The sequence below is a fragment of the Hemiscyllium ocellatum genome, chromosome 10 (assembly GCF_020745735.1).
Source record: "Hemiscyllium ocellatum isolate sHemOce1 chromosome 10, sHemOce1.pat.X.cur, whole genome shotgun sequence".
Taxonomy (NCBI): domain Eukaryota; kingdom Metazoa; phylum Chordata; class Chondrichthyes; order Orectolobiformes; family Hemiscylliidae; genus Hemiscyllium; species Hemiscyllium ocellatum.
In genome coordinates, this window is record NC_083410.1 from 80,630,987 (window position 1) to 80,652,889 (window position 21,903).

General features: G+C 42.0%; 1 protein-coding gene across 6 annotated transcripts in view; it reads left to right on the plus strand.

The window, feature by feature from the left end:
• Nucleotides 1-21,903, plus strand: part of afdna (afadin, adherens junction formation factor a) — a 224,583-nt gene that overhangs the window by 95,293 nt on the left and 107,387 nt on the right. For all 6 annotated transcript variants that reach the window (XM_060831656.1, XM_060831652.1, XM_060831654.1 and 3 more), the window contains exon 8: nt 5,285-5,449. In XM_060831656.1, coding sequence (XP_060687639.1) covers nt 5,285-5,449 — 165 coding nt within the window. The remainder of the gene's footprint in view (nt 1-5,284; nt 5,450-21,903) is intronic.

Consider the following 21,903-nt stretch of genomic DNA (forward strand, 5'->3'; position numbering starts at 1 on the left):
GCTTATGCAGACATTGAAAAATTATGAATTGGACCATCACGTTTACCATACTTTTAGAGGGAAGAGGGAAGATGCTACGAGGGAGTTGGGAGGGGTGTGGAAGACAAAGTAAGTAGGGACAGAGGAAAAGAGACAACCGTTTTAACTCTGTCAAAGAAATGAATCAGATCAATATGCAAATAACTTAAAACTTTTTCTACTATCCTATTTCACTCAAATATAACTGGCTTTAACTCATCCTGTGAAAGGTCACTGGGAATAGCTCCTAGTGCGATTATAAGACCATAAGCCATAGGAGTGGAAGTAAGGCCATTTGGCCCATCGTGTCCACTCCGCCATTCAATCATGGCTGGGCATTTCAACTCCACTTACCCGCATTATCCCCGGAGCCCTTAATTCCTTGTGACATCAAGAATTTATCAATCACTGCCTTGAAGACATTTAGCGTCCCGGCCTCCACTGCGCTCCACTGCAATGAATTCCACAGGCCCACCACTCTCTGGCTGAAGAAATGTTTCCGCATTTCTGTTCTGAATTTACCCCATCTAATTCTAAGGCTGTATCCATGGGTCCTAGTCTCCTCGCCTAACGGAAACAATTTCCAACGGTCCACCCTTTCCAAACCATGTATTATCTTGTAAGTTTCAATTAGATCTCCCCTTAATCTTCTAAACTCCAATGAATACAATCCCAGGATCCTCAGCCATTCCTCATATGTTAGACCTACCATTCTAGGGATCATCTGTGTGAATCTCCGCTGGATACGCTCCAGTGCCAGTATGTCCTCCTGAGGTGTGGGAACCAAAACTGGATATGTTACTCCAAATGGGGCCTAACCAGAGCTTTATAAAGTCTCAGTAGCACAACGGTGCTTTTATATTCCAACCCTCTTGAGATAATTGACAAATTATTAACAGCAACTGAATAAAATCTTGGTAAAATATCTCAATTTGTGACCATGACAGCATCACTGGAACAGTCAGCATGTGTTACCCATTCCTAACCATCTTGAAGATGGTATAAAGCCACCTCCTTCAACCACTATAGTCTTTGTACAGCCAAAGTGTTATTCAGTAAGGAGTTACAACATTTAAGGAAAGGCAGTTCATTTCTAAGTCACATGTTGTGGGAATTGGAAGGAATGCCATCAACAAGTTCCCCTTTGTCTGCTGCTCTTGTTCTAGATTGTATAGACCATGGATTTGAGTAGTCAGAAAATCAGGAAATAAACATAACACTTAACAGGCGCAATTCTTCGATCAGGAGATTTCTTAAAGATAAATTTTTTTTTGGCTTTCCCCAACATGCTTGTTCACTCAGCTATGCAGGATGCAATATTAAAAGTATGGTGCATTCAAGCACCTTCCCCTTTTTTAGCTTCTCTCCCCCTCCCTCTCCTGCAGCCTCCCTAATCCTGACATTTCATGCCCCATGATTTTCTTCCAGCTTCTCCCTCTCCCTCACTACCCCTTCATAGTTTCTTCTTCTCCCCAGACTGCCTTGCGATCTATCTCCCACCTGTACTCCCATGAAATATTTTCCTTTCCTTGCAGCCTTTCTCTTTTAGCTCTTTGGCAAAGGAACTCTAAGCAGAAGATACTGCAGACGTCAGCACAGACTTGAAGCATCACCCTCCCCCCAGCTAGGATACGCATACAAAAATTTGGACACTGGCAAAATAGCTCTCTGGCAGCTCACTAATTTCCTTTCCTCCTCTCTTACCTTGCTAGTCACATCTGTTTCTCTTCTACGTTTGATGTTGATAGCCACACTAGTGTCTGTAATCGAAGGAGCTGCCACTCACCTAATCTACTCATTTACTTGTTTTGGGGTCGGGGTTGACTTTTCTCCAGTGGTTGCCTGCGTGTTTGAATTTTCTTGTGTTTAGTTGTCTTCAGGGCAAAATCTACAGTCACCTTTTGTACTTAAGGCAACTAAGAATTCAGATTGTCAAGAAAAAGATGTTTGAGAGAGTAATGTCAAAGGGGTAGCTTTCAAATTCTTGATCTGCTGGAGTTGATTGATTTATGTAGAGTTGAAATGCCCATCAGCAATGATTGAATGGCGGAGTGGACTCGATGGGCCGAATGGCCTTCCTTCCACTCCTATGTGGAACATAGAACATAGAACAATACAGCACAGAACAGGACCTTCGGCCCACAATGTTGTGCCGAACATTTGTCCTAGCTTAAGCACCTATCCAATTGCGGCTTAAAGGTCATCAATGATTCTGACTCTGCCACTCCCACAGGCAGCGCATTCCATGCCCCCACCACACTCTGGGTAAAGAACCTACCCCTGACATCTCCCCATACCTTCCACCCTTCACCTTAAATTTATGTCCCCTTGTAACACTCTGTTTTACCCGGGGAAAAAAATCTCTGACTACTCTATCTATTCCTTTGATCATCATATAAAACTCTATCAAGTCACCTCGCCGTTCCAATGAGAAAAGGCCTAGCACACTCAACCTATCCTTGTAAGACCTATTCTCCATTCCAGGCAAAAGCCTGGTAAATCTCCTCTGCACTCTCTCCAAAGCTTCCACATCTTTCCTAAAGTGAGGTGACCAGAACTGCACAGAGTACTCCAAGTATGGCCTTACCAAGGTCCTGTACAGCTGCAACATCACCTCACGACTCTTGAATTCAATCCCTCTGCTAATGAATGCCAATACACCATAGGCCTCCTTACAAGCTCTGTCCATCTGAGTGGCAACTTTCAAAGAGCTATGAACATAGACCCCAAGACCCCTCTGCTCCTCCACCTTACTAAGGACTCTACCGTTAACCCTGTATTCCGCATTCTTATTTGTCCTTCCAAAATGGACAATCTCACACTTGACAGGGTTGAATTCCATCTGCCACTCCTCAGCCCAGCTCTGCATCATATCTAAGTCCCTTTGCAGCTGACAGCAGCCCTCCTCACTATCCACAACTCCACCTATCTTCATATCGTCTGCAAATTTACTGACCCACCCTTCGACTCCCTCATCCAAGTTATTAATAAAAATTACAAAGAGCAGAGGACCCAGAACTGATTTCTGCGGACCTCCACTTGTAACTGGGCTCCAGGCTGAATATTTACCATCTACCACCACTCTCTGACTTCGACCGGTTAGCCAGTTCTCTATCCAACTGGTCAAATTTCCCACTATCCCATGCCTCCTGACTTTCCACATAAGCCTACCATGGGGAACCTTATCAAATGCCTTACTAAAATCCATGTATACTACATCCACTGCTCTACCCTCATCCACATGCTTGGTCACCTCAAAGAATTTAATAAGACTTGTAAGGCAAGACCTATCCCTCACACATCCGTGCTGGCTGTCCCTAATCAAGCAGTGTCTTTCCAGATACTCATAAATCCTATCCCTCAGTACCCTTTCTATACTTTGCCTACCACCGAAGTAAGACTTAACTGGCCTGTAATTCCTGGGGTTATCCCTATTCCCTTTTTTGAACGGGGCACAACATTCGCCATTCTCCAGTCCCCTGGTACCACCCCCGTTGACAGTGAAGACGAAAAGATCATTGCCAACGGTACTGCAATTTCCTCTCTTGCTTCCCACATAATCCTAGGATATATCCCGTCAGGCCCGGGGGACTTGTCTATCCTCAAGTTTTTCAAAATGCCCAACACATCTTCCTTCCTAACAAGTATCTCCTCTAGCTTACCAGTCCGTTTCATCTCTCCTCTTCAACAATACGGTCCTTCTCATTTGTAAATACTGAAGAAAAGTACTCATTCAAGACCTCTCCTATCTCTTCCGACTCAATACACGGTCTCCCGCTACTGTCCTTGATCGGACCTCCCTCGTTCTCGTCATTCTCATGTTTCTCACATATGCATAAAAAGCCTTGGGGTTATCCTTGATCCTACACGCCAAAGATTTTTCATGCCCTCTCTTAGCGCTCCTAATCTCTTTCTTCGGCTCCCTCCTGGCTATCCTGTATCACTCCAACGCTCTGTCTGAACCTTGTTTCCTCAACCTTGTGTAAGCCGCCTCCTTCCTCTTTACTAGACATTCAACCTCCCTCATCAACCAAGGTTCCCTCACACAACCATCTCTTTCCTGCCTGACAGGTACGTACATATCAAGGACATTTCAATGACATCCTTCCCTGACAGCTCCCAACTTATGCTCCTCAGATCCTGTCTTGCAGCATCGTAATTACCCTTCCCCCAATTGTAAAACCTACCCTGTTGCATGCACCTATCTCTCTCCATAACCAAGGTGAAAGTCACAGAATTGTGGTCTCCATCACCAAAGTGCTCACCCACTAACAAGCCCATCACTTGTCCCGGAGAATTTGTCCAGATGTAGCAACATGATTTTTTTTTAATGGTATTATGGAGTAGATCATGTTTGCATTACCAAATTTGCTGGATCGGATGAAGCAGTGAGGTTGTAGTGCCCTTACAGTGCCAGGGACCTGGTTCACTTCTAGCCTTTGAACAGCTGTCTGTGTGGAATTTACACATTATTGCTGTATCTGCATGGCTTTCCTCTGGGTGCTCCAGTTTCTCCCATGGTCCAGAGTTGTACGGGTAGGGTGGACTGGCCATGCTAAATTACCTATTGTGTCCAGGGATGTGCAGGCTAAGTGGGTTAGCCATAGACAATACAGGGTTATGGGAATAGGCTGGGGGTGTGCCTGGCTGCGATGCTCTTTGGGGTGTTAGTATGGACTTGTTGGGGCAAATGACTTGCTTCCATCTATAGGGATTCTGATTTATTTCCACAAAACTGTTGCATGCCCTATGTACTTCATTATAAAAAGCTTTTTTGAAATTTAGTACCACTTCATTTTTTAACTTTTTTTGTGTAGCTATACTTTCATTGTGCATGCACGTGCGCTTCAGGTGCCCAGATTTGTCCCACACTATAGTACATGCATGCTTTGGCCGTGCTAACTGGGGGAGAAAAGTAGAGAAGGGTTACAGGCATTGCAGATCCTTTGAGCTAAGATTAGATGTGGCAATAATTGGTACTTTTCTCATGAATCTGTAGTCTTTCAGAATTGTGTATACTTCAGTTGTCACTGTGTCAGTGTTTTACCAAAGTTCATCAAAGAGGAGGAAGCTATGGTATCATATGCATCAGTTATTTACAAAGCCATGGATTTGGTAGTCCTGAATTTACATTCTGTACCTGCCCTATCAGCTTTAAAGTTCCGTGCAGATAAACCTCAATTCCTGATTTTTGTTTTTAAAAAACTATGTACTAATATTCTGATTATGACCTAATCGTTTCCGTGTCCTTTGATTTTTTTTGTAGGTACTTTGGTTTTTCAGTTAAAGAAACGGCCATCTGAACATATCCCAAAGAATGGAAGGAAACAAGATGGGAGGTTGCCAAAAGGAAAAGAAAGGAATGATAATTCAGGCTATGGTTCTTCGTTGCCTCCTGAGAAACTGCCATACCTTGTTGAACTGAGTCCTGGTAAGTTATATAATACAGTGTTAGGTGTTTAAAGTTTTTGTTGCATACATTAAGTTCTGTTTTATTTTAATCCTTGTTTTATCTATTTTTCGTCTTCTGAAGCTTTGTTTCCATTAAGACTGTTGAAGAAATCTTTGAAGTCAGAATCACATACTCCAGTAGTTGTACAAAACATGTTTTTTTCATCTTTTTTGTTAGTGTTAACCAATAGTACTGCAGTTTTATATTTTCATTATTCAGAAGTATGACCATTGCAACAATGAAGTCAAGAAAAGATTGCCAAAATTAAGTTTGAAGGTAAACTGTCAAGAAATATAATGAAAGTCAGCAAGAGCTTCTTCAAATGTATAAAAGTGAAGAGGCAGACCAAAATGAGCATAAGCTCCTGAGGGAATGAGGCTGAGGAAATAGTAATGAGGAAATCAGTAAATGGCAAAGGAGATGAATAAATATTTTGCACCAGTCTTCATGATGGAAGACACTATTGCAGTTCTAAAAAATGTGAAATACTCAAGGGATTAAATGCAATAACTATACTAGAGGAAAAGTACTGGGTAACTTGATGAGACGAAAGATTGATTAAAATCTCTGGCACCAGATGGATTGCATTGAAGATCATTAAAGCAAGGAGCGAGAGATGGTGGATGCACTGGTACTAATCATCTAAGGAAGAAGATAAGCCAAGTAACTGTAGGCAAGATACATGTTATTGACAAGATGTTAGAGTATGCTATAAAGGATGTAATGATGTTAAACTTAATTACGTAGTCATGAGGACAGATCTGGCCCGAATGGGCTAGGCAGGAAGACTTAACAGGTATGTCACTGATAAGCAGTGACAAATGTTTAAGGAGATACTCGATTGCTTCCAAGTAAAATATAATTCAGAAAAAAAGAAAGATTGTAAGAGGGGAATGGGAAGGCACCTGTATCTAAATAAAGAAGTCAAAGATAATATGAAGACAAAATCTATATCACAAAGGCAAGCGGCAAGCTGGAGGATTGGAAACTTTTAAATCTCACTGAACGGTTTCTTTAAGAAGTCATAAAAAGGGAAATGCTAAAATGGGAGAAAACTGATTGATAGCAAAAGCTTCTGTTGGCCCCTTGGAAGGTGTGACTGAGGAGTTAACACTGGGGAACACACGGCAAACTTAAAATATTGATTTAGCTTTCACAGTTGAGTACAATAGTACTATGCCTGTAGAAGCAGGTAATGCAGAGAATTTAGAAAGGGAGGAACAGTAGTCATCAGGGGTAAAGTACAGAGCAATCTTTTGGAATTAAATGCAAACAAGACACCAGAGCATGTTGGCCTTTATCCCAGGGACATAAAGGAGGTGGCGGTAGAGATTGTGTCTCTGTTGACTTATAATATTCCAAAATTTGCTGAATGCTGATAAGGTTCCAGTGGATTTTTTTTTTAAAAAACTAATATTGGAAAGAGGTTATGAAAATTGAAAGGGTTCAGTGCAGATCTACAAGGATGTTACCAGGGTTCGAAAGTTTGAGCTATAGGGAGAGGTTGAATTGGCTTGTGCTGTTTTCTCTACAGTGTCGGGAGCTGAGGGCTGACCTCTGAGATTTATAAAATCACGAGGGGCATAGATAGGGTAAATAGACAAGGTCTTTTATTCAGGGTGGGGGAGTCCAGAACTAAAGGCTTAGGGTGAGAGGACCTTAAAAGGTACATAAGGAGGAACTTCACACAGGGTGCTATGTATATGGAATGAGCTGCTGGAAGAAGTGGTGGAGACTGGTATAATTAGAACATTTAAAAGGCATCTGGATGGGTATATGAATAGGAAGGGTTTAGAGGAATATGAGCCAGATGCTGGCAAATGGGACTAGATTAAAATAGGATGTCTGGTCAGTATGGACGGGTTGAACCGAAGGGTCTGTTTCCATGCTGCTCCAAAAAAAAAGCCAAAGACCAAAGTTAGAAAACTATCGACCAATTAGTTTAACGTGTATAGTTAAGAAATTGTTAGAATTCTATACAGAGGAAGCAGTAACAGGGCATTTGAAAAGTCATAAATACAATCCATCAAAGTCAGCATGGTTTTATGAAGGTTAAATCATGTTTGACTAATTTGTGAGAGTTCTTTGAAGATTTAAGGAGTAATATGGATAATGGGGTTCCTGTGGATGTATATCTGTGTTTCCAGAAGGCAGTTGATAAGATGACACACAAAAGGTTAATACATAAGGGGTTCAGGTAATTTTCTGGTTGTCAAGACAACTGATGGGTGCAACTGGGTTCCATTTTTGGGCCCTACTTATTTACAATCTATATTCATGGCATGGATATGGGGATAGAAATGCTTTCGCAGAATTTGTAGATGACACTAAAGTAGTTGGGAATGTAAGTTGCAATGAAGAAATAAGAAATTTACAAATGGATATGGAAAAGCTAGCTGAACGGGTCAGAGTTCAGTGGTTGAAATTTAAACGGATGAATGAAGTTAAAGGCATTTGTGAGACTGCACCTGAGATATCTCATAGTTTTGGTGCCCTCACTTGAAGGATGTATAGTATTAGAGGTAGTTCAGAGGAGAGCTGCTAGATTGATTCTAAAGATAAGTGGCTTGTCTTGAGAGATTGAGCATTTTAGGCCTATATATTCAAGTTCAGAAGAATGAGAGGAGTTCAGATTTAAGGTATACTAAGATGCTAAAGGTTATTGAAAAAGTAGTTATAGAAAACAAGTTCTTTTGAGGAGGGGGTGACCGACAGATAACACACAAATTGAGTAGTGAGGTACATCCTCGGAATGTATTAACATCAATCGTAACAAAACCCGTATTCGTACGGGATACCTCTCCCAAGGGGCCCCGGACCAGCCAGATTTGCCATCTCCATTAAATAAAAGCCGTTGTTAGGATGGCCGAAATATCTGTATTTATATAATCCAAGAAGGGCTGCCATATTTTATGGAATAATGCGGTCTTTTGGTGCACTATATTTGTAAGGATGTCAAGGGGAATCGTGAGAGGACACAGTTCTAAGATAGGGAGTAACAGATTTAAAATAGATGAAGTTGCTTCTCTCATGTTGTAAATCTATGGAATTCACTGCCCCAGAGTGTGTTGAATGCTGGGACATTAAAATCTGTGCATGTCCTCCTCCAGTTTATTCAAGTAATAAAGGGATGAGGGGCTATGGAGCATGGGCAAGTAAGTGGGGTCGAGTCCAAGATTAGATCAGACATGATCAAATAAAATGGCAAAGAAGGTTTGAAGGGCTGAATTGCCTCCTACTGCTCCTAGTTACGTTCTTAGTTTTTTAAATAGATTTTTTATTGAAAATTTTAACATTTTTACAAGTTTACAAATTTGGAAAATCCCCAAGTATAAACATTGATATACCATTAAATCTTAAATAAATAATAACCAAAATTTATCAAACAAAAAAGATACCGAGAGAAAAAAACAAAACTCAACCAACTACTAATCTAACCTACAACTAACCAGAGTGTATTAATTAAGTCTCTTACATTACTCGAAGAGAGAAGAAAAAACCGACAGATAACACACAAATTGGGTAGTGAGATACGTCCTCGGAATGTATTAACAACAATCGTAACAAAACCCGTATTCGTGCGGGATACCTCTCCCAAGGGGCCCCGGACCAGCCAGGTTCGCCATCTCCATTAAATAAAAGCCCTTGTTAGGATGGCCGAAATATCTGTATTTATGTAATCCAAGAAGGGCTGCCATATTTTATGGAATAATGCGGTCTTTTGGTGCACCATATTTGTAAGGAAGTCAAGGGCAATACATTCCATGATTAATCTGTGCCAATTTGAAAGTCCAGGGAGGCCCTCAGCCACCCAGTTTACCAAAATATTTTTCCTTGCACAGAAAGAGAGAATAGAAAATAATCTCTTCCCGTGCATATCCAGGGAGGGTAAGTTCAAAAAGCCCAAAAGGAAAGATACAGGGTCCACTCTAATTTCCGTTCCTAAGATTTCTGTCAGAGCACTTGCTACTTTTAGTCCAATATGTACGGATCTTATGACAGGTCCATAAGCAACGTACAAGAGTGCCCACCTCGATTTTACATTTGGGACACATTGGAGATGCTCCTGCCTTAAATTTTGCCAATCGATCTGGTGCTATATGGGCCCTATGAAGTATCTTCATCTGAATGGCCTGAGTTCTGTTGCACATGGTGATTCTTCTGGTGTTTTCCCAAATGTCATTCCACATTTTTATAGAGATTTCCAGTCCCAAATCCTGATCCCATGTTTTAAGCGGATTGTCCATATCTCTCGATACTTCATCATGTAATAAATGATAAATAGTGCTGACAGAAGATACCCCCATTGGCCATAGCATTCTGTGTTCTCTATCTGATTTATAAAGACTATCTAATAATGTAGTCGCCTTCTGTATATAATCTCGAATTTGGAAGTATTGAAAGAGGTCTCCATTAGGTAATCCAAATTTCTGACACAGCTGTTCGAAAGACATCAGGACCCCTTCTTTAAACAGATCCCCTAAACATGAGATACCCCTGGATCTCCAGAGTTTGAAAGTAGCATCTGTAAGCCCCAGTTGAAATCCCCATGCTCCCACTATCGGGGCATAGGGGGATGTTTTATGTGAGTTGCCCTCATTTTGCCGAACTATATTCCAAGCTTTAATTGTGTTTAGTACTATAGGGTTTTTACATTGATCTGTAATGATTTTCCTCTTGTCTGAAAATAAAAGGTTAATAAGTGGGCATTTTACTTGAGAAGCCTCGATGTCCAGCCAGATTGATTGCGGGTCAGACAAGACCCAATTGGCTATGTAACCTAATAGGGAACTTAACTGATATTTCCTAAAATCTGGGAAATCCAATCCTCCCCTTGCCTGTGGAAGCTGTAGCTTCTTCAGCTTAATGAGGGGCCGTCTATGATTCCAGATAAAGGAACCCCACCAGCCATATAATTTACGTAGTGCCAGCCCCGGCAGCATCACCAGAAGCTTTCTCATAGGGTATAGGAGACGGGACAGGACATTCGTTTTAATTAGTGCTATTCTATCTAGCCAGGAAATTGGAAGGTCTCCCCATCGCTGGAGGTCCTGCCTTATCCTTTCCAGTAAATGTACAGAGTTAGCCTTGCATAACTGACCAAATACTGGGGTAATAAAAATGCCCTAAATATAAGAAACCCTCCAGGGACCACCGAAAGGGAAAGTGGGATCCGTCCAATAAATGGGATATACTAGCAAGGCATAGCCTCTGATTTTGAGAAATTAATTTTGTAACCTGAAAATATACTAAATGTATTAATAACTTGGATTACGCAAGGCACGGACATCAAAGGATTACTGAGAAATAGAAGAACATATCTGCATAAAGGGTAATTTTATGTTTACCTGTACCAATCCTCGGGGCCATTATATTAGGGTCAGCCCATATATCTTCCTCTAGTGGCTCAATTATTAGCTTAAATAGCAATGGCGAAAGAGGACATCCCTGACGGCAGCCCCTATCCACACTGAAGCTATCCGAGCCTAATTCATTGGTAAGCACAACTGCTTTGGGATCACTATACAGTCTTGAGACCCATTTGGTAAACTTTTCCAACGCCAAACCTTTCCAATGTGTAAAACTAATATGACCATTCAACCCGGTCGAATGCCTTTTCTGCGTCTAACGAGACTTCTACTCCTGGTATCTTTCCCTGGTGGCAGGCTTGAATCGCATTCAAACCCTTCTAACATCATTGGATGATCTACGGCCCTTAATAAACCCCGTCTGATCCTCCTTTATGATATGTGGCAATACCCTTTCTAACCTCAATGCTAACATTTTAGAGAGGATTTAAAAATCTACATTTAGCAAGGATATTGGTCTGTATGATGGGCAGTCTTCTGGGTCCTTTCCTTTTTCAAGGATGAGAGATATTCACCTCTTTCAGCGAAGGTGGGAGACAGCCCTGACCGTATGAGTAGTTATACATGTCCATAAGCGGACCAGCCAATATTCCTGTAAATTCTTCATAGAATTCAGCTTGAAACACATCTGGGCCAGGTGCCTTACCGCTCTGAAGTTGCCTGATTGTGTCAAGTATTTCTTGGATTGTTAGGGGAGCATTCAAGACCGATACCTGTTCAGGAGTTAGGTCCGGAAAGGCCAGGTTTTTAAATAATGACTGCATCCTCCTAGTCATGTCTTCGCAATCCTGTGATTTATATAAATCAGAATAAAATTTTCTAAAGATTGCGTTAATCCTTTTATGATCATGAGTCAGAATATCCATACTTTCCTTGATAGACGTGATAGTTTGAGGGGCCTTCTTTTTCTTTGCAAGAAATGCTAAGTATCTAACAGGTTTATCGCCAAATTCGTATAACCTTTGTTTTGCAAATAATATTTCCCTTTTAGCCGTTTGGGTAAGCGTGGTGTTTAGAGCTGTCCTAAGGGCCATAATCCTTCGTAATTTGATAATAGAAGGTCTGTCAGCGTATGCTGTTTCAGTCGCTTTTAAGCTAGCTTCAAGCAGACGCTGTTCTCCCTTTAATTTTTTCTGGGTCACTCAGTATGAAATGATCTAACCTCCCACATCATTGATGGATTGCTAGCCGTACCTGAATTAATTTCTAAAAAAGTTTTAAATTCTTGAGAGAATTGCTTTACAAATTTACTATCTTTCATCAGGAAGGGGTCCATACGCCAATGCTGGGGAGAATGTCTCATTGTTCCTCGCATTGATTTCCATATATACAGCAGTGTGATCGGAAATTGCTATACTGCCTATTTTACAGATTGATATGGAATTTTTAAAAAATCAAGGGGGCAAAAAACCTATCGATTCTGGTATGGCATTAATGGATTGGAGTAAAAAGAAAAATCTCAGCCCTGTGGATGAAGGCACCTCCACACATCTAGTCCTAATTCTTTGTTCAAATCCATCAATTGTCTAGATCTGGGAGATACTCCTGCATTACTCTTGGGAATCCTATCTATTTCCGGATGCATAATACAATGAAAATCTCCCCCCTATAATTGTATGACAAGCACTGAGAGCCATCAATTTTGAGAAGGCTTTCGTTATAAATGTAAAAGGATGTGTCGGGGGGGCAATACAAATTTAAGATCCCATGTTCCTCTCCCTTTATAAGGGCTTTAATCAGAATATATCATCCAGATTCGTCTTTTATCTGATTTAGGATTTTGAAAAGGAAATTTTTCTGAATAAGAATATCAACTCCCCTGCTTTTTGAGCTGAAAGAAGGAAAAAAGGCCTGATCAAATTCACCCTGTCGTAATTTCAAGTGTTCTTTATCCAATAAGTGTGTCTCCTGTAGGTGAGCTGTATCAACCCTTTCTTGCTTGAGGTTTGATAATTTTTTCCTTTTGACTGGTGAATTACTCCCCTTGACATTCCAGGTGCACCACTTAACCGACTGACAAACCATGATCGTCCAGGCAAATCTGAGACCCCTCGGGAGGGGAAACCCTATCCAGAACATCCTGAGCATATAAAATTCACAAAAATAAAGGCTCTGTAACACATTCTCAACAGTATAATAAAAAACTATTTCAAAATAAAACAAATATAAAATGTATTTAAGTGGAGATTTTTTCCCCCTTGTTCCCAGGGGGTATCATTTCCTTTCCAAAAGTCCATCGTATCCTCTCCCAACCAGTGCCCCACCCTTGACCCAGGTGCTCCTCGATGGGATGAAGAAAATTCCAATACTACAGAGCTAGAGTTAGCAGTGATTACTCCCCCACCCACATCAACACCTGGATATACCTGATAATGTTAATACCATGTATAAACATATATAACTATAAAATTACAACCTCAACAAGTAATAATTAAATATAATAATACAAAATAACAGGGGAAAACAACCCTGCTCCTAAAGACAGAAATAAAATAGGAAAAGGTAACCATCTCCCCCCACCAACATTAACTAGACCACCTCCCCCCCCCCCCCCCCCCCCCCCCCCGGGGCCTATATATATTTAAAATATATATATGAAAATGTATATATGAAGATAATATTAAACAGTAAGGTTTTTAAAAAAGGGATTAATATAAAAAAAGGAATGTAAACTGGAGTGGGGGGAGAGCAAAACAACATCAATTAACTCTTACAATTTATCTAAGCGAGTCCAAAAATTCCTTGGCCTTTTCTGGCAATCCGAAGTTATACATGGACCCTTCATGGTTAAAGCATAGCGTCGCTGGGTAGCACAAGGAGTACTGAATATTTAAGTCCCTTAAACACTTCGCTTCATCAAACACCTTCCCCTTTCGGACCGGAGCTGGGGAAAAGTCCTGAAATAACATAATCTTGGATCCTTTATGAATCTTGGTTTGGGGATCTTTCCCAAGATTTCTGGAAGCTTCTAAGAGCATCTGCCTCTCCTTATAGCTCTGCAGCCGGAACAGGAGTGGGCGGGGGTGCTGGTTTTGAGCCGGGCCCACGTATTGCAACCCGGTAGGCCCGTTCCACCCTTACCTGGCCTGATCCAGCCTCCAGATTTAAAAGCTGTGGAAGCTACTGTTTGAGGAAACGGTGTAAACTGGCCTTCCTCTTCCCATTCGGGAAGGCCCAGCAAATGAATATTTTTTCAACGACCTCTATTCTCGAGGTCGACAGTGTGATTCTGTAAAGTCCAGACTTGCTGTTTGAGAGTCCGGACCCGATCCACGGCCGATTCTGCTATAGTTTCGGAGGTCACGGCCTTTAGCTCCGCCCCTCCGACTCGGTACTCAATTTCCTTGATGTCTTAGTCGTGCTTTTGTAGCACAGCGGAGAGTGAGTCCCATCGGCTCCGGGACTCTTCAATGAAGGCATTGATCTTCGCATCGAGTTTAGAGATGATTTCCACAAGGCTTGCCAGTGTAGGTAAGTTCCCCGGAGCGGCTGCGGACGCCTCTACTGCAGTTGGAGAGGGGTTCCTGCCTGCTGAGAACTGCGGGCTCCCTTCCCTTTAGTCATTTTTTGTGGAGATTAAATTGTTTAAATTCAGTACTAAGCAACTAATTACATTAAGTAAAAACTATTTGGAATGATTTGGTGAGTGTGGTGGAGGTGGGTGACCCACTTTGCCTAAGTCTTGGGAGGAGCACAATAGACTCAGACTTGCTGGATCGCCGCCATCTTGGATCCCCCCACGTTCTTAATTTTTAATTAGAAATGCATAACATGATCAAGCACTCAGCATGGCTTCATGAATAGAAATCATATCTAACAAATTTACTCAAATCGTCTGAGGGAAAGGGGTGCAATTCAATGTACAGAGGAACCTCAATTGTCCAAAAATTGGATTATCCGAAGGAGATCTTACGGTCCCAATAGGAACATTACATCAAAGACGTGTTTCCAACAGTGATCGCGTTTTTTGTTTACAGATTAAAACGGCACAGTCTCCAAATGACTGACCACCTGCTCTTTCTCTCTTCACTCTCCACTTTCACTTTCCCTGGAGTTCTACGGAGGGATGTACCCCAAACGAACACCCCCCCCCCCCCCCCCCCCCCCGGCAGCATTGTCCTGTACAGGGCAGAGGTGAAACCTGTCAAAAAGGTGCAGCAAAATGTTGTGTGCACCTGTGGGGATGGGTGTGTGCGCGAGCTATTTGGAGACTTACCCCACAAAGGCACCAGCAGCAGTAGTCTTATTGTTGGTGTGCAGTCCAACTGCCCCAGACAGGGTGCAGGGGCAGTGCCGGAAGGAGAGATCGGGGCGGGGGCAGTGTTGAATGGCGGGGGGACAGGGATGGTGTTGGACGAGGGTTGGTAGGAGTAAGGGGTTGCACACTATGCTTCTGCAATCTCCTGAATGGGGAGCAGACTTTAAAAACTCCGAGCCTCAGAGGAAAGTCATTTAATTGATTAACTGAATAATTGATTACCCGAATGAAAAAGTGCCTACCCATCTTGTTTGGATACTAGAGGTTCCCCTGTAATGTATTTCGAGTTCTAAAAGATATTCATTAAGGTACCACATGTTAGACTATTTAATTTAAGAGTTAAGGTGTTGGGGTTAATATAGTTTGTGATTAATTAGTAGAAGACAGACTTGCAATAAGGCAGGCATTTTCAAGACAGCAACCTGTAATTAGTACAGTGCAACAGAGATTAGTGCTGGGACCCCAATTATTTCTAATATTAATGTGTTGGATGAAGAATGTGTGTGTACTTTTGCCAAAATAGATTGAGAAGGCAAGTTGAGGATGACCGAGTCTCCAGAAGGAAGTAGACAGATAAAGTAAATGGGTAATAACTTGGAATATAACTTGGGAAAATGAGGTTATGAACTTGGGAAGGAAAATAAAGGAGCTGAATGTCATTTAAATGCAGAAAGCTGTATCAAAGGGATTTGGGGGTCCATTGGGCATGAATCTCAAAAACCTTGCGCCTGCATTAATCGGGCAGGAGGGAAGGCAAACAATATGTTTTTATTTGTTTCATTTGCAATAAATTTAGGGAACTAAGAAAGTGAGGACTGTAGATGCTAGAGAGTCAGTCGAAAAGTGTGGTACTGGAAAAGCACAGCGGATCAGGCAGCATCTGAGGAACAGGACAGTCGGTGTTTCGGACGTAAGCCCGTCATCAGGAGTTGATGATGACAAAATTAGGGAAATCTTGTAAAAACTGTAAAAGTACTAGTTAAACCACACTGTTATGAACCAGACCAAACCCATCAAAATATTCAGAACATAGTCTAGATCCCAACATTTTCTAAATTTAAAGACAAATGTAAGGTATTGAGTTCCAGATGCAATATGTTTTGGTCAAACTACTGGATTTAAAGGAAAGCCCACTTTGTTCATCGACTATAGTTAAAATACAACAAAAGGAAGGAATTGGAATGACTATTAGAAAACTTAAGAGTTATGGATGCTGTAACTATTACTAATTAACTATTCCAATTTAATAATATCCCATAAACTCAAAGACAATTTCAGAAAACCGATTTGTCTCGCATGCAGCGCTCAGCAGGCAGAGAACCCCCAGCTTTTGGCTGTAACCGAGATTGTGAAAAGAATATCTTTCACCACCTGACCGCAACAGCAACTGATATTGAAAGAACTAAAAATCCTGGTTCTCTCGGTGGCAGCTTGACCACACTCATTCAGGTTGCTTCATTGCAACTTTGTAAAACGAAACCCAAAGCATTCACAAGTTGTTTATCTTCTCATAGACTGCTCAGCATCTGTTTCTCCAATCTCTCTCTCAAAGAAACCAAGACAAAGCGCATGTCTTAAAGCCACAATATTGTCGCAACACCCAAGATATTATGAATAGTTTTGGTCCCCTTACCAAAGGAAAGAGGTACTGTCACTGAAGGCAGTCTTCAGAAGGTTTACTGTGTTGATCCCAGGTAAGGAGAGGTTTTCTTGTCAGAGTTTGAGTAGCTTGGACTTGTGCCCATTAGAATTTGAAATGAAGCATAAAAGATTCTTGGGGAGCTTACAGAGTAGATACCATGAAGTTGTTTATTCTTTTGCAAAAATATAGAACTAGTGGGCATAATCTCAGAGTTTGGGGTCACCTACTTCAGACAGATTAGGAATTTGTTTTTATTCTCATTATTCTGAAGAATTCTTTACCACAGAGGTGTCACAATTGGGTTATAAAGAATACTCAAAGCTGAGTTGCACAGATTTCTAATCAGTATGGGAATTGAGGGTTGCTAGGATATGGCAGGAAAGTGATGTTGAGAATTCGGATTAGCCATGACCTCATCGAGTAACCGAGCAGACTTGATGAGCTGTATGACCCCTTTCAGCTGCTATGTCTTATGAAGTTAAAGTAGCTGCAATCTTCAGTCCAAATACTCAGTCTAGTACAGCTGCATCTTTCCTATGATATGGTAACCAGACGTTCAAACAGTAATCCAGCTGTGGTTTAAATAGTTCTAGCATAACCTTCCAGTTCAGATGCTGTACACTTGTAAACTTTCCAGCCACTTTCAGGGATCGGTTCCTCTGTTCCGCTATAATTCTTAGCATTGTATTATTTAATTTCTATCCTCTTGCGTTGTTAACCTTTTCTTAAATGTGGTATTTCACATAGTTGGATTTAACTCCCATTGCCACTCTAACTCACCTGATCAGTCCATTTCTACCTTTTACTTCCTTCATTATCAACTGCAACCGTTTTTTGGGGGCATATGCAAATTTAAAGAATTCTTTCCCTACATTCAAGTCCAAATCCTTGTTATATCCTACAAAAAGCAAGGGATCGAGTATACTGCGCCTGCAGAAATCTCATTGAATATAGCCTTTGAGCTGCAAAAGCACCTATCAACTATTAGGCATTTGTTTCCTGTCTCTGAATTCAAGTTGTTACACTGCTTTAAATCACATGGCTGTTTAATTTTGTGACAATTTAACCCTTGCTATCATAGAATCCCTACAGTGTGGAAACAGGCCCTTTAGCCCAACAAGTCCACACCAATCCTCTGAAGAGTAACCCACCCAGACCCATTCCCCTACCCTATTATCCTATACTTACCCCTCACTAATGGACCTAATCTACACCACCTTGAACACTATGGGCAATTTAGCATGACCAATTCACCTAACCTGCACATCTTTGGATTGTGGGAGGAAACTGGAGCACCTGGAGGAAAACCATGCAGACACTGGGAGAATGTGCAAACTCCCACAGTTGCTTGAGGCTGGAAAGAAACCTGGGTCCCTGGCGCTGTGAGGCAGCAGTGCTAACCACTGTGCCCCCGTGCTGCAAATTATATCAAATATGCTGTCTTTGACTGACCTTGCCAGCAGCTCATAATTGTGAATCTCTTTAGTTAATTACAAACTTGCCTTCACAAATCTGCTGATTCTCTTGCTAATGTCTTTCAAACTAAGAATTTATCCTGTCCCTAGCCTTTTCTTTTAGTAACTTCGACCATCAAGGTTAGGCTGATTGGCCTCTATTTAACTAAACCATATCAAATGCAGACTCTCTGTACTTTGGCACCATATCTGTAACCAGAAGATTATGAAATTATTATCAAAGACTTTACTAGTTCTTAGAAATCTTTTGCTTTTTTAGTAGACCCAGATACATTTCATCTGGGTCTGTGTGTTTATCCACTTTCAAAGATGTTAAATCCCTTAATATTCTTGTTTTAATTTTGGTTAATAGTGCACATTTCATTTTGTTCATTACAATGTCTCTCTTGTTCTTTTTGTAAAACAAGCACAGGGAATTCATTAAGAACCAAACCAACATCTGCAGCTTCCCACAGGTTATCCTTTGGTCCTAATATACCATGCCCTTTAGTTATCTATTGCTCTTGTGTTTATTAAATTATTTGGTTTTCCTTCATTTTACATATCAGTGCTTTTCCATATTCTCTTTGCTTTCCTTTCAATTTCATCTATATACACTTTAGACTCCTTTCATTCTTTATCCACTCCTTTAAGTACTTTTATCCAGGATACGTAAGTTAGAAATCATATTTGTATGATACATGGATTAGTCAAAATAAATGTTGACCTCCAAGAAATGTCAAGTATTTACTGTGAGCCATTGCTGTGTTTTTGTGCGTTTCATTCATGAGATGAGCAAAATTGGGGATGTATGGAGTTGATGGACTGGGTAAATTATTTAGTCCCTCGAATTACCTTAATTTTCGTTGCTTTATTTTTGTTCATTTTAGGTTATTTTTGACTTGAAGCACATCTGATACTGGAATGTGCGGCAATTAGCTCATATGAGGCAGTGGTGGGAGTGAACATAGTGATACCGTTGTAAGGGTCCAAATACCTTTTTAAATTTTGTAAATGTACCCACCTCAATTACTTCCGCTGGCAGCTCATTCTGTATGTGTACCACCCTCTGTGCAAAAAAAATGTTGCCCCTCAGGTTGCCTTTTATTCTTTTTCCTCTAAACTTAAACTGATGCCCTCTAGTCCTCGATTCCCCAAACCTGGCAAAAAGATTAAGTGCATTCATTCTATCCATGCCTCTCATGGTATTGTACTCTTCTTCTGTAAGTTTCCTCCTCAATCTCTTATGCTCTAAAGAGAAACGTCCTAACTTGTGCAATCTCTCGCAATAGCTCAGTCCATTGAGTCCTGGCAACATCCTTGTAAGTTTCTTTTGCACTCTTTCCAATTTAATAACATTCTTCCTACAGCAAGGTGACCAAAACTGAACACAATATTCGAAGTGTGTCCTCACCAACATCTTGTACAACTGCAGCATAACTTCCCAGCTTCTATATTCAGTATACTGATGATGAAGACCAGTGCGCCAAAAGCTGCCTTCACTGCCCTATCTACCTATGACTCCACTTTCAGAGAACTGTGCTCCTGAACTTCAAGGTCCCCCAAATTGTGTTTACAAAAGGGAATTACCTGTAAATCTATTTTGACTTTGTGTAGTGAAATGCAATGGCTCAGTGGTTAGCACTACAGCCTCGCAACACCAGGGTCCCAGGTTCGATTCCAGCCTTGTGATGGGGTGTAGTGGGAGGGTGTGTGTGTGGGGGGATGGGGTGCAGTGGGCGGGTGTGGGGGGAATGGGGTGCAATGGGAGGGTGAGTGTGTGGGGGAAGCGGTGCAGTGGGAGTGTGTGTGTGTTGGGGGGTGGGGTGCAGTGGGAGGGTGCACCCAGCCTTGGGTGACTGTCTGTGTGGAGTTTGCACGTTCTCCCTGTGTCTGCATGGGTTTCCTCCGAGTGCTCCGGTTTCCTCCCACGGTCCAAAGCTGTGCAGGCTAGGTCAATTGGCCGTGCTAAATTGGCCATAGTGTTAGGTGCATTAGTCAGAGGGAAATGGGTTTAGGTGGGTTACTCTTCGGAGGGTTGGTATGGACTCGTTGGACTGAAGGGCCTGTTTCCACACTGTAGGGAATCTAATCCAATCTAAAACCTCATAATTGAGGTTTTAAAGTGGTAGACGTATGCAGCTGCTGGTCTGATTTGGAATTTTGACATGTTTTGGAAAGTGTGGTACTGGAAAAGCATAGCTATCAGGCAGCATTCAAGGAGCAGGAGAGTCAATGTTTTGGGCATAAGCCCTTCATCAGGAATGTGGAGGGGGAGGGGGGTTGAGAGATAAATGTGGGGGTGGTGCTGGGGAGGGGGAGTGGGTTAGGTTGTTGAGAAGGCAATAGGTGGATGCAAGTGGGCGTGATTGTGATGGGCAGGGTGGAATGGATAGGTGGGAACGACAATGGGCAGGTAGGACAGGTAAAGAGGGTGCTACAAAATTGGAGGATTGGATCTAGGATGCGGTGGGAGAGGGGAAATTTGGAAACTGATGAAGTCAATGTTAATGCCATGTGGTTGATGGGTACCAAGGCAGAAGATGAGGTGTTCTTCCTCCAGTTGGTAAATGGCTTTAATTTGGCAGTGGAGGCTGCCTAGGCCTCATATGTCCTTGGGGGGAGTGGGAGGGGGAGTTCAAGTGCTTGGCCAGTAGGTGGTGGGATTGTTTGGTGCATGTCCCAGAGATGTTCCCTGAACTGCTCCACAAGTTGGCGTTTTGTCTCCCCAATATAGAGGAGACCACATCGAGAGCAACAGACACAGTAGATGAGGTGGGTGGATGTGCAGGAAAATATCCGGATTTGAAATGATCCTTTAGGGCCTTGAATGGAGTTGGGGAAGGGAGGTGTGGGCACAGGTTTTACACCTTGTGCAACGGCAAGGTAAAGTGCCACGTGTAGAGGCTAGGTTGGTGAGGGGGCATGGACCTAACAAGGAAGTCATGAAGGGAATGGTCTCAGTGGAAAGCAGATAGTGGCAGAATGGCGGAAGATAACGTGTTCTGTCTGGAGGTTTTTCGGGTGGAAAGTGAGGACCGGGGAGTTTTATCCTTGTTGCAATTGGAGGGATGGGGTTTGAGGGTAGAGGTGGAGGAAATATGCTGGAGGGTATTGACTATGTGGGAGGAGAAATTGCAGTCCTTGAAACAGGAGGACATCTTGGATGTCCTGGAATGGAATTGAACCTCCTGGGAGCAGATATTGGTGGAGTTGTCTTTCTCACCTATCAGCCCCACCTATCCGCTCCACCCTATCACAATTTTCTCCCATCTCACACCCCTATTTATCTCTCAGCCACCTTTCCTCTCCCCATTCATATTGAAGGGCTTATGCCCGAGACGTTGACTATGCTGCCTGACCTGTGCTTTTCAGCACTACAATTCCCAACTCCGACTCTCCAGCATCTACAGTCCTCACTTTCTACCAAAAGACGTGTGCAGATATAGCAAGATTTAATAATGGCCCAGAACTTCAAATCGAGATCGGAAATCCTATCACTATCCCTGATCTGACTGGGGAAAGGTACTCATCGAACATTACAGCACAGTACCGGCCCTTCAGCCCTCAGTGTTTCGCTGATCTGTGAAACCAATCTGAAGTCCATCTAACCTACACTATTCCATTCTCGTCCAAGTGCCTATCCAATGCCCAGTTAAATGCTCTTAAAGTTGGCGAGTCTACTACTGTTGTAAGCAGTGCTTTCCACA